The sequence below is a fragment of the Haemaphysalis longicornis genome, unplaced genomic scaffold (assembly GCF_048455015.1).
Source record: "Haemaphysalis longicornis isolate Haplotype H1 unplaced genomic scaffold, Haemaphysalis longicornis Haplotype H1 scaffold_2, whole genome shotgun sequence".
NCBI lineage: Eukaryota > Metazoa > Arthropoda > Arachnida > Ixodida > Ixodidae > Haemaphysalis > Haemaphysalis longicornis.
Window position 1 is genome coordinate 192,276,545 of NW_027526295.1, and position 13,189 is coordinate 192,289,733.

A 13,189-nucleotide genomic window follows, 5' to 3' on the forward strand; every position below is an offset into this window, starting at 1 on the left:
TGCCCGGAGACTCTTGTTCCTATGAGCGAAAGAGTAGGCAAAGAGAAGGACATATGAATAGGCCCTTACTAGCTGGAGGGACCTTGCGAACGGGCTGTTGAGGCACCGTGCGCATACAAACTTCCGGTGTCCGGAGACCGTGAAAAGCAGGTGTTGCAAGTACCCGTGTATAGTGGAAAGCTTTACTGGTGATTCGTGAGTACCTGGTGCGGGACCGTCGATCGAGGACGTTAGTACGCATCGGCCGCAGAGCTGGGGGTCGGGGGGGCCGCCCGTCGCCACTAAATAGGGTACTTCCTGTCTCCGACAGTTGGGGCCCAGTTATCGGACCCTATGGGTGAGCGGTTACCCGTGGCAGGGACCGCATATTTGGCAATTGGCACTGTCTGATGCCCTCGCTGAGCAATCAGTCTTGGAAGAGAGTCAGACAAATGGATTGCAGCAAAATTGCTCCCCCCCTTCCCACCCTTCTTCCCATAACCCATCCCGATGTCCAAGTTCCCGTTCCCAGCAACCCACCCTATCCGGCTTTTTCCTAGGGGGGACAAGGGGGGTCCTCCCGGGCTCGGGGCCCCTGGCGGTGGGTCGCAAGAAAGCTTTTCCCGTTAATTTCTCTCCACCTTCGGGTGGACAAAATTCTCTGTGCCGGTTGGCCCGTTTTTGTACTGTTGCAATTGGGTATAACCGGTTATAGTACGGTGGTGCCGGGGAGCTATTGAAAGCTCCATTTACTCGATGTTAGTGGGAAATGTACAACATGCAGCTAACGGTGGTGCGCCCATTGTATGAGCGCGGGTAACTCAACGGCTAGCTGGACATGGACGTGCATTTAAAGAAGCAGGGTATGTTATACGCGGTATCTATTAAGTATGCCGAAAATTACGAAATAAACAGCGGTTGAGTCATCGAGTTAAGCGGATTTATTTGTATGCGTTAGCGGGAATTCATAAACTAGAAAAGCTGTTCTTTTATCCCACTAGTTAAATAATAGACGTCTGTTAACCAAACGCTCATCCCCGTGACGTACGTTTTTCATTTTCTATATATATATATATAGAAGAGAGAGACGGTGCTTTATATTCAATCTAAGAAAAAACCAAATTTAGAGAAATTCATTTTTTACCATGAAAGGTCCGTATTCAGTTTTTTTTAAATTTCTCGCAATTTTTCAACGTATAAGGATATTTTCGAACTTGTTGCCAGGGCCAGTGACGAAATTTGAGTTCTTGAAACAATGTTTAGGTAGTACACGAATTATGCAGCACTTATAAATCAGGCACCGATTGTACGCTCCCGATTTATTAAAACGCCAGGATTAGCTTCCGTAGCGCTTTTCGCTACTCCCTGGCTGGTAGCAATGTTCTTGCAGCGTGGTCAGCCTCAAACCACTTTGCCTCTTTCCTTTGAAAGCCTTTTTTGTGTGCACATACGAACTTGCCACGAGCTGTCTAAAAAAAGAAAATAAATACGTGCAACGCTAACAGCAAGCTCGGGGGGCGCACTTTTGTTTATTTTGCCCGAGGCTACTGCCAAGAATAGCAGACGGGCAGCCCGCGCATGCGCAGATCGATACTGAAAAAGGTCCATACAAGGACTGACAAGAGTGAAATTTGGGGATTCAAGGGGGGTGTCCAGAAAAACTAGGGGGGTCTACACACCCCCTAGGGGGGGGGGGGGGGGGGGGTGTAGGGAAATCACTGACTCGGCCCCACCTCATTGCGCATTTACCATGTGCTACGCCGTCACCGCAATCACAAGCCGAATGTGGTAGTACGTCGAGCTCTACGCCCCGATGCACACAATCATCTTCACCTCACAGTATTCGCCATATCGCAGCACGGAATTTGTTCGTGTGGTGATCTCTGGCACCAATCCACGCTGGAAGGTGGTTGGAAAGCAAAGCTTTAAACGACACCCACAGCAATTGCCCATGAGACGTCACTTGAATTCACACACGTGGCTCTACAAAGAGTGAAACCAGAGATTTTGTCAACCATTACTTCGAATTCGCGGGGGCGGGGGCGGCGTCCCGAACGCAGCAGCATCGTCAGCCACGGCCGGGCCAGAGCGGCGGACGCCGCCGCCCCGTCGCTGTAGCCCGGCCGTGAGGCGTGAGAAACAAAACGTAGAGGAGCGTTATAGAGGCTAGAAAACCTTCTAGCCTCTATAGGAGCGTCTTTCGGAGGGTGAGACAGCGGAACCTATAGCCATCCTGATGTGTTAGCTTGTGGCTACACCACCGCGCGACACAAGCGCGGACACCGAAACGATTCGGCGTGTGAGCTTAGTGATTCCAATTTATACCTATTTAAACTAGTTATTTTAGTAAGTTCGAGAATTGCGAGAAAGCTGACGGAACTTTTATAATCGCTATTTATCAGAACCAGTTGCTCCTTTTGCCTTTTGTAATACCTCTTAAAACACAAACGAATAGGTATTCACCAATTTAGAAAACGGAGTCCTATTCGTGGCAAGCTGTGCGCAAAAGGTAGCGTTTCTCTAGCGGCCAGATGTCCTGTGTGGTTCCCGCCCTGCAAACCAATCCTTAAAGTATGTTTGCCGTACGGCCACTTAATCCCGTCGGGTGCGGGTTACCCTGGTGGTGCTGTCGAGCAAGTTAATCAAGCCGTGCAAAGGCAGCGCGCAATGGACGCGAAGCTGCGAAAAAACAGGTCCAAAAACAACCGTCGCTAAAGCAGACGACAAAGCCGTACCGCCAACGCCGCCGCCGGCGAGCAGGCACTTCCGCGCGGGGAACGCTGGGTAAATTCGCCGCGCCATCTACAGTGTGCTCCGTGGATGAAACCTTTCTCCCCCCCCCGCCACCGCCGCGTTGGGAGTTTGTTGTCCCGCACGCCACGAAAGAACCGTTGGCTGGCAGAGCTAGAAAGCTTTGCTTTAAAGGGACACTGAAGTGAATTTGTCAATTTCCCGTTTTTGCTTGCACTGTGTAGACTGGCTCAAATTAGCACACTTTTCATCGTGTTTACGATTGACAAAAAGGTAATTATTTTACAAAGCGCGAAAGAAGAAAAACTACCATGCGCGGTTTGCGGCGGCCGCACCAACTAAAGCTGTGACGTTAGGAGGAGCGGGCACCGTGATTGGACGATGCCCAAGGTGAGCAACCAAACAAGTTTCGGTTTCGGTTTCGGTTCTGTAAAACACAACCGTTGGCGTTGTTGGATGGGCATTCTCAATAACTCAGTAATCATCGTACCGCGCTTCTGCCATGTTGTCAGCTGTAAAAATGCATAAAGATAAGCCTCCTAGGACGGCTTGGAATCGTAGCATTCACTAGCCGAAACCTGCGCAGTGCATGAACGCCCTCCGCCTACCCGCAGACGCCCAAATGTCATGCGCTTTTCCCCCATATTTGGAGCTTGCCTCCCTCATGCCTGTATCGTAAAAAGCGTGTTCGCACCAGGCCAAGGGTCTGTTCATTCTGGCCTGTGCCCACTGCCTGCAAGCAGTCGGTGCTTATGGCAACAGCACACCAACGAGAACTCGCTAGCGCGCCACTGCCAGCCTGCGCGCGTTTTGTGAACTAGTTCGTGTAGCCATGAACGTTGCGGCCCAAAAAAAAGGTGAACTCAATATAGAAAACATCGGCGGAAAACGAAAAAGTTAACTTACAGAAAAAAAAAGCACGTACCCGCGGGGATTCGAACTCCTGACTTGCAAAACAATTGCGGTGGCATATCTAGCGCCCCAAACAACTCTTTTTTTTCTTTATTATCGGCTTGGTACAGTGCACAAACAACAAAACAATGACACATGCCTCCACACAGCATAATGGTAAAAAAAAAACTTTAAACAATGACACATATCTGTCACAACATAATGATAAAACCCTTCCCGCTGCTACGGGTGGCGCGTGTTAAAAGCGTTTCAGGTTAACTAGTTCATCCAATATGTTAGCCCAATCAGGTTTCTCGTCTTGAATTTTCATTACATCTCTGATATAAGCAATGCTTTCGATAAAGTATTCCCTTGCCGGTCGCGCATTCGGGTCTGCATGTCTCGCAGCCATACGGGGTTTCCAGAGACTGTGCAGGCTCAAGGCCATAAACATGTCAAGTGGCATGCCTCCATCATTACGCGTTGGAAGGAAACGTATTTCGTACGGAGATACCGGCAGTTCTTTCTTTAGTGTCCGCTGGAGATTAATGTCCCAGTGGAACACTGCGTCAGAACAGTCCAAGAAAATGTGTTCTATGGTTTCCAGTTTACCGCAATGTCGACAATTCACTGACCCAGCTACAAGTATTCCTTTCTCCCGCAGCCAAGGACTGACGGGTAGTGTTCCGGTATGTAATTGAAAGAAGAAACTTTTGACTGTTGACTTGACAGGCATTTGCTTAACTCTTCTTAACACATCTTTCCCCGTTCCTGCACAGTATAACGAACGATAAACAGGTACCGGTAATGCCACATCGATTAAATCCTTGTACAGTTTCTTTCTAGGCACCAGAGCAAGGTATTCGTAGGAAAACCTGGCCTTCAGGAATTGAAAGGCCATAACGACCTCTTTCATGAAGCCTCGTGGTGCTCTTTTTGTTTTAGTGCACTGGAAGACACAACAAAATCTGGCAAATTATTCACCAATCTCGTCTGCACAACTGTTCGTAGAAAAGGGTCTGTCTGGTCTCTCAGGAAAATAAACCTAGAGACAACCTGCCTAAGAAATAGGTGCACCAGTCCAAGACCTCCTTTTTTAACGGAAATGATGAGATTCGTACGACTCATGCGCTCCCATCCTGAGCCCCAAATAAACACAGCAAAAAACCCTGTGAATTTTTTGCACGTTGACCCTTGACATGCACAACACCTGAAGCACATACCATATTTTAGCAACCAAAAATACATTACAGACAGAAGCGCGCGAAAATATTGACATATCATGACCCCCCCCCCCCCCCATTTTAGCGTTTCACTCCGGACTCTTTCAGTTTCCTCAGACCAGAACTCAGTGGGTTTCTGGTACCATTGTAATGGCACACCAAGGTATCTAGTCGGGGAGGTGTTCCAGTTGACGTTTGCAAATTCCTCTGGCGTGCCCTCCCAATCTCCATGCCAAGTCCATGCACTTGCTCCAATTGATAGCGCTTCCTGTCTGCTCACAAAATTCCGCCGCTACTCGAACCGCTCTACTGACGCTCTCTTTGTCAGAGCACACGACCGCAACATCATCAGCATAGCAAAGAATCTTTACCTTACTCTCGTGCAACGTAAAACCTCTTATCTGGTTACTATTTAACAATTTCAGACAAAATGGTTCCAGGTAAATAGCAAACAGCAGGGCACTTAAAGGACATCCCTGCTTCACGCCTGACACAACCGAAAAGCTCTCGCTAACTTTTTTATTTACTATCAGGCTCGTGAAACTGTTTGTATAACTCATCTTAACCCCCTCTAAAATAATCGAGCCGACATTCGCCTGTTCAAGCACTGCAAACAGGATATCATGTGTTACTCGATCAAAGGCCTTAGCCAGATCTAACTGCAAGATAGCAACTCGTCCTCCCAATGAATCAACGGTTTCTAAAAAACTCCGAAACACGTGGAGGTTTGTCGTTATTGAGCGACCTTTTATGCCGCAGGTTTGGTGTTGGCCAACAATCGACCGAATAACACATTGTAAACGTTTTGCCAGAACTTTCATAAATACCTTATAATCTACATTTGCAAGTGTAATTGGTCTGTATGCTTCGACGGATAACAATTTTGTTTCATCATCCGTTTTGGGGATAAGGATTACATGTGATCTACGGAAGGACGGGGGCAACGTCTTTTCCTTATACGCGAGCCATATAACGTTGCAAAGAGTCTCTGCAAGTTCACATTTAAACGCTTTGTAAAAAGAAGCGCTCAGACCATCAGGCCCAGGCGCTTTTCCTCGACTTAGTTCATCTATGGCCTGTTATATTTCCTGAACACTAATAGGAGCCTCCAAGTTTGCTTTAACCTCTTCGTCCAGCTTCGGTACGAGTGGCAAAAACTGCTCCTTAAATCCATCTTTGTATGGCTGACGTTGGCCTAAGATATGTCTATAGTGCTCCACAAATGCACGTTCGATCTTTTGTTTATCTCGAGTGACAGCACCAGCGTATGAAATCGCCACTATATTGTTCTTGGCTGCGTATCGCTTTTCGTCTCCGAGAGCACGTTTCGTGGGCATTTCGCCTAACCACAATCTTTCAGCCCGGGCCCGTATTACCGCTCCCTTATATCTTTCTGTTTCAAGCGTCTCTAGTTGTGTCTTTACCTCTAATACTGCGTGTGTGGGTTCCTGGTTGTAGGCTGTCTGCAAATAACAAATAGTCCAACTGACATTTTAGTTCTTTCTCTTTGTTTCTTTCTTTAACTTTTATTTCGCAGGACCTTTCAATTGCTGCGATTTTGACCTCTTCTTTAAAGCGTTCCCATAATAAGATGTCATCTTCGGCCTTCCCCTGGAGAATGTTCTTAATCTTGTCCTTCACTTTATCGACAAATGCCTCGTCCTGCAGAAGTTTCGTATTTAACTTCCACTGATCCCACTGAAACCTTCCAGCTCTTGGTTGAGATCCAATGTCAAACATTACCAGACTGTGGTCACTAAACGCAACATGTTCCACCTGGTAATTTCTACACAAGATAAGCAGCTCTGTATCAACATATGCGCGGTCGAGACGAGCATGACTTGCGCCCTGGAAATGAGTGAACTGGGTAGGTTTATCTTTCGCTATTAGGAGCGCCACGTCTTCTCGGCCACGGAGCGGGCTTCCCTTGCCTTTGTAATGTAGGGTATATATTGTACAACCAGTTAACACTTTTATTTATTCTTGGCATTTCAAGCAGCTTAGGTGACTATTTGTTGTATTGCGCTCGTGCAATAAGCGTCGCCCGAGTTTCCACAATAGCTCACGTCTAGCAATTGCATTTCGTAGGCGGAAAAGCGTTCGCAGATGCGTAGTCGTGCTGCTGACCGCTGTGCTTGTTCGCCAAGCGCAAAAAAGTGCTTCCCGCACCCTAGTTTTACGCTGTACGGTAAAAATATCAGTTGATTTTGTTTCCTTAGTACCTATATTGACTTCGCTGACTCTTCTCCCGCCTTCAAGAGGCCTTATATTTTCCTACTGGCGTACCAGTCAGCGAAGCGTCGCATGTGCGCTTGTGCAGCGCTTGAAGCGACCTTGACTTGGAGCTAGATACAGTGTACAAACTAACCAAGTAACGAAAGGCAGATTCTACCATTCACAAGCGTGTCCTGGCTTCGTTTCAACTGAGCGAACGAATTGCGACGACCCGTCGGCGGCCGGCGGACGAAACGCTGGGCCGACTGACTGTCTGAAGGCAAGGGAGCCGTGCAGTAGCGCAGCCAATTGCGAGCTCGGCTCCTCTCGACGTCACACGAAAACGCCGCAGAAAATGGGCGAGCGTAAAGAGAGGAGGACAGCATTTTCGAATTAATTTTTCTACTAAATAAAATCGCGTAAACGCGCCCAGGGTGGTCGAAACATGGTCTGGGGACTCCGGACTACAATTTGCGCAAGTAATCCCGCAATGTTTACATATCACTTCAGTGTCCCTTTAAAAATGTCGTCTCCGATATGACTTCATTGCGAACCCCTCAGAATTCAGTAGGAACGAAGCGAATGCGTGTTTTATTGTAACAATGTAATTAACATAAGGTGTATAAATGTCAGTTTAATGAAACCCACCGGAATTAACCTAATAAAAACCGACGACAGTACCCGCAGTACACGGTTCAGCTGCTTGCGACGCCGACGCGCACAATGCATATAGTACCCGAAAAGAAATGAATGAATGAATGAATTTATTTAGAAGGGAGAGGTCGAACGCCTCGTGCCCCTCCTCTTCCTCCCCCACCCGAAAAGAAATAAAAAGAAAAGAACCATAGTTGCATTTCCGTATCTTCCCCCTACCCGGCGCCACCATACACGTGCGCGTGCACAAATTGGCTAACGAGCGTTAAAAAAGAAGTTTGAAATGGGAAGTTGCTCTTTCTTACTTGTTTTCAACAGAAAAATCTGCTGATTTCTGCTGAATTTTGAGCGAAATTTTCATTATTTCTGCAGATTTTTTCAAGCAAAAATATATACTTTTTCTTTGCCTGTGGCAGCACTGTTAGTCAGTCAGAAGCATAAACTAAGAACGAATTAATCGTATGGCTTGGCACTAAACGCGAAGTAATGAGACTCCGGCACGATGGCATTTGCACTGGAACAAGCAACACAGAGCTTGAAAACGCGTTTTAGCACATCGTTTGCGAAGTCTGTACTACGGCCCTACTGGCACCCGTAGTTGCGATCCCTGGCCATACCGTGGCACATTCGCTGTTTACGTCATTCGGTTTGACCGAACTCGCATTTTGGTTCGGAAGATAACCCGAATATGTTCCCGGAATCGGTTGACCACCAACTTCTGTTCGCGTTTGGATGCCCATCTGCACTTTCCTGTCGTGTGACATGGACGTAATTACATTGACGTGTTCTTTGAGTAACAAAGCGAATGTGGCAAAGATTTTTACTTTTTGATACCCCAGATATATACTATACCTTTGCTGTATAATCTTCGCCGCCGCCGCTGCTTTTATAGCAAAAACAGTGACCTGCTTGTCCAGCAAAGGTAAAAATAGATTTAATAAAAGTTACGCAGCTATGCATGGGGTGGACTAGTGTCACTAGATAAGGTTACCTTATCGAGTGACACTAGGGTGGACGTGGCGCCTTCATGTCTTGACCATTCTCTGAATAAAAGGCGTTGTACAGGAGCATATGCCTTGGCGAACGCACAAATATGAAATTTTGTTTCCTTGGCAGACGGTGGCTGGTGCGAACCCTTGAGTAGCCCAGCCTGCAAGTTTACAGTATACGGTATTATATTCAATCACCATAGGTGGTGAGTGAATAATGGGCAATCAAGAAAGTCATTGAGATTTATCGCGCGGCGACAAAAATTGGTCCCGACCATTCGCCAAAAACTATCGTCGCGCGACAAAATTCCCGTCGCTTTCGCTCGCGAGTGTGGCGTAAGCTGGCGTAAGTACGAAGATATGTAGACACTTCAACAACCGAGAGTGACAGTAAGGACGAGAAACCAGGTACGAAAGAAGTTGTTTATTGTTGCATTGAAGATGCCACGCATTCTAAGCGTCAGCGGGTTCGCTCTTAATCTCGAGTTTCCCAGAAGCGCCGCCCGGCTTGTACACGTAGCCAGAGGATTCCGCATCGGCCGGGATGTAGTAGCCGGAGGCTTCCGCACCGCCCGGGTTGTAGACAGAGGCTTCCGCACCCGATCCCCCTTCAATGGCAGAGAAGTCTTCAGTTCCTGTCTCGCCGGCAGAAGTCGACGGGTAGCCGTCGCCTGCAGCGCCGGCCATCTTGTTTTTCTTCTTCAGCAGCCGGATCTGCTTCTCGATGTACTTGGACTCGCGCTGGACGGCATCCAGGTCAGCCTGGTACTCGGCGTTCTTGCGGCGGGTGTTCGCGATGTAGGCGGCCGTCTGGTGGAGGATCTGCGCCCGCGAGGCCCTCACACCCTGAAGCGAGGGCACGGCGTTCCTCAGAGCGTTGAAGTTCTCCTTGATGCCGTCCCGGCGTCGGCGTTCAAGGGCGTTGTGGTGCGCCCTCCGTTCGGCGTCGCTCTCCACGTCCACGTAGCCGTCCTCGTCGCTCATTGTTCCGCGGGAACCTTCGTCTGCACGAGAAGAAAGCGCGGCACCGGGTGAGCGTATGACGATGGGCCACGAAGTAGTAGCACCTACTACGCGCTCGGGGAAATCGGCAAATTCTAACCGGAATGTATCGTCCGGAGCAGAATATAAAAGGATATGCCACAGCTATCAGTAAAATAATCGAGCGTGTCGCGGATAGCATAGTTTGTAATCTCCCTTTCCATCGCTCCAACCCGAAGGCGTGAGACAACATAAAAGTAGCGTATGCTGTGGTTTTACCCATTGTATCATCTCCTATTTAGCATCACAAAGGGACACCCGATAAGCGAACTGCCGTGGCCTGTTAAACGCATGCATAGTGACGCACCTAAACTGGCAGTCAGGCACGCCGAAAAAAATGCTCAGCCTTCGGGGAACCCGTGCAAGAGATATCTTGGTCCTGCACTCCTGCCCGCTCCCACTTGTCACCCGTGCCTTTCACATGAACGTCACGGTAGCAGGCGCACGCTCGAGTGACTAATCAGCGGAAGCACCCTTTTTTTTTTTTTTTCATTTTCGTTGCTCCCTCGCTGGTAGCCAAGTTCTCGCAGCGTGGTCAGCCTCAAACATTTTGGCCCTTTTCCTTTGAAAGGCTTTTTTGTGTGCGCGCACGAACTAACTGCGAACTGCCCGAATAGAGGAAATAAAAACGTGCAGCCCTATGAGGCATAGCCGCTGCCCAAGCAGCAAGTTGAGGGGGCGCCCTTTTGTTTATTTCGCCAGAGGCGACTGCCAAGATGGCGGAGCAGCAGCCCGCGCATGCGCAGATCGCTACCGGAAAAAGATCCATTTGGCGGCCATTCACCACCAGGCCGATTTGACAACCACATCGCGATCACTGCCTTCATTATCCCACGTCGTTCTTTTCAAGGACCGCAACAAAATTTTCAAACGCCGAATTGAACCTACGGGTTTGATGAAAGCTTGCCTGGTTACCATGGGTCATGGTAACAAACTAAAAGCATCGCTCAAAATGTTTTGCTAACATAAAATACGTTTCGGCCACCATACGGCAGCCTTAATTGTTTACAAGCTACAACAATACTCCCATATACCAGCCTAAACGTCTTTTCTGCTGCGCTCGTCGCCTTTCATCGCCCGGTGTACCAGAGAACCTCGTAAAAATAAACGTTTCGAACAAAAAAAAAAAAACGCAGCCGGCCATACGCGAGCAAGCATGCACGCAAATACGGTACTCCCCTCCTTCTCCAAACGCTTTTCAGCGCACGGCCACAACGCGTTCCTTGCCAACTTACTTGGAAAATAAAGTGATTTCTCTCTCTCAAACAAAAGCACACCCACGAACGCGTCGCGTTATAAAGGCACCTCGATAAAGTCAGCTTGGCCGCACGAAGTTTTGTCTTTTTTTTTTTTGAGGACGCAGAACAAAAATGCACTGGACGCTAGCCACAAACAAACAGCGGCAACAATTAAATGCAAGGCCTGAGTTCTGCAAGAAGTAACCAGGACTCTCAAATAAACAACACATAATATAACGAATAACGCACTGGTCGTCTGAAATGCTGTAAGGAAATTGGTACAATGTAAATAGAGCGTAACAACGGTAGGCGTACGATACCTTTCGAAGACAGGCGTTGAAGACGCTTGCAGTCACCGGTGCCGCCGCAGCAGAACCAACTTCGTCCAGGGAATCGACACCGGGGCGGTCAGGACAGCGTCGACTGACGGACTGTTCGCCACTCAGGCTGCCGGTCTTTGGTATATGAAGAGTTATGGAGAGGGAGGGAGTGAGAGGGCAAAAAGTGGGGTCGCTGACAAAGGACTTGCCCGGACACGCTAAAGAAAGAAAGCTAGGGAGGAAACTTGCCACCGGCAAGTCCCTCACCCCTGCTCTTGGAATCCTCCCGCGACAAGTGCCTCCCACATTATCCCCGCAGGCCGTGACTGGCGGCGGAAGGGTCACCGAAGCCCCAAAGCGCAAACGAAATTGAGGGCGCTTCCGCTGACCCCGCTGCTAACCAGAACTTCTGGGGATAATTTGGAAAACAACGAGCGTTCCCCGAATTGTCACTTCGTCTAGGTACAGTGGCTAGAATCTAGGAGGCGCATCGGCCTCGAGGGCAACCGGGGCGCCATCTGGGGTATGTCGTCTGCTGGCACGACGCATTTCGTGCGTCTGTGCAACCACGCGGGTTGGGCCGCGGTCCCTGCACATGCTCTTCAGGTGGTTCTAACCCGTATGGCGCCAGAAAGTAGCCTGTAACTTTGCAACGACGAGTACGGGAGGCACAAACAACGGCTGACACCCTGGAGTCCCACTTCCTACGCTGTGAACCGCAGTCGGTACAGCTCACGCCGCAGAATGCGATGAAACTGACTTCGAGAAACGCGTGCCGTTAATTCCTTAGGAAGTACGTGCGAAGTGTGTCTCGAGCTGTGTCGCATACTAACAGAGGAGTGGACGACTCCGCGCACACACATACATGCCTGCAAGTGCTACTAGAAAGTGCGGTAGCACCTCTAATCGCTTTTTGGTCTGCCTGTTTGGTCTGCCTGTCCCTTGATTCAACTGACCGGCAAAAAAAAAAAAAAAAAAAAAAACAGTTGAACGACCGTTTGAACGCGAAGGGGTCTAGGACATTTCGGTGCACGGATATCTAGATTAACGGATTTGTGTGCTTGCTTGCCATGTTTCGAAAGTTTGCCTTTGGAATTTGAACGTTTTTATGTTTTGTTTATTGCGTTCTTCGAGCAATACCTTACGTTGCCAAATGATTATGTGGCCAATTAACATTTCTTGGGGAGGGGTATTCTAGGTTGGCTCTTTTCTTTTAGTTCGTGGGAGGAAGGTTTCAGAAAACAAAACAGAGAGCAACTCCTTTGTCGCCTGGTGGGCAGTCCGCGTGGAAGAGCGCGCAGGCGTTGTTCGTGTGTTCGAGATTTCGCCCGTGTGTTCGAGATTTCGGCGCACGCACATTAAAGACCTCTAAGTGGTAAAAATGAATTCGGAGCCCTCCACTACGGCGCGCCTCATCACCTGTGTAGCGTCGGCGCGTTAAACCCACACAATCAATCAAATCAACAAATAAACAATTTCAAATCTAATGCAATGCCTAGTGGTGTGTCCTTCAGTGTTTACATAGAAAAGAAATCCTCCAGCTTAGCTATGGTTCAAGCATTGGGCCAGGTAATGCAAGCTTCGCCAATTCTTTTTTTATTCGCAGACTGAAAGTGGGGGTGCGGGTTGTATGCAAGGGCAGGTTATACGCGCGAAAATACGGACGTACACCACCTCAACACCCCTGACGATCAGCACTTGAAATGCAGGTCGCGCTGACCTCTCCACCCCCCCCCCCCCCCTTCCCCCCCCTAAGAAAAAAAATCAGCCCTTCGGCGGTGCTACGGCAGCTCTGCTTTAGAGATAGGCGACTGCAAACAGTGATGTCCGTCCGAAAGTCGCATCCTCCGTGTGAGCGAAGGAGCTGGCCGAGCGGAACTCCGCCGGCG

The 13,189-nt window shown here is 48.9% G+C and overlaps 1 protein-coding gene across 5 annotated transcripts in view; it reads right to left on the minus strand.

Annotated features, from left to right (window-relative positions):
* Positions 1-9,098: 9,098 nt before the first annotated feature.
* The window catches only part of LOC144169703 (protein max-like), an 86,259-nt gene continuing 82,168 nt past the window's right edge, over positions 9,099-13,189 (minus strand). The window contains exons 1-2 of one of the 5 annotated variants that reach the window (XM_077699004.1): positions 9,804-9,926; positions 9,099-9,705 (exon numbers count right to left, since the gene is read on the minus strand). In XM_077699004.1, coding sequence (XP_077555130.1) covers positions 9,155-9,705; positions 9,804-9,906 — 654 coding nt within the window. In that variant the 5' untranslated portion in view covers positions 9,907-9,926 and the 3' untranslated portion in view covers positions 9,099-9,154. The other 4 variants (XM_077699005.1, XM_077699007.1, XM_077699003.1 and 1 more) reach the window with 4 other exon arrangements.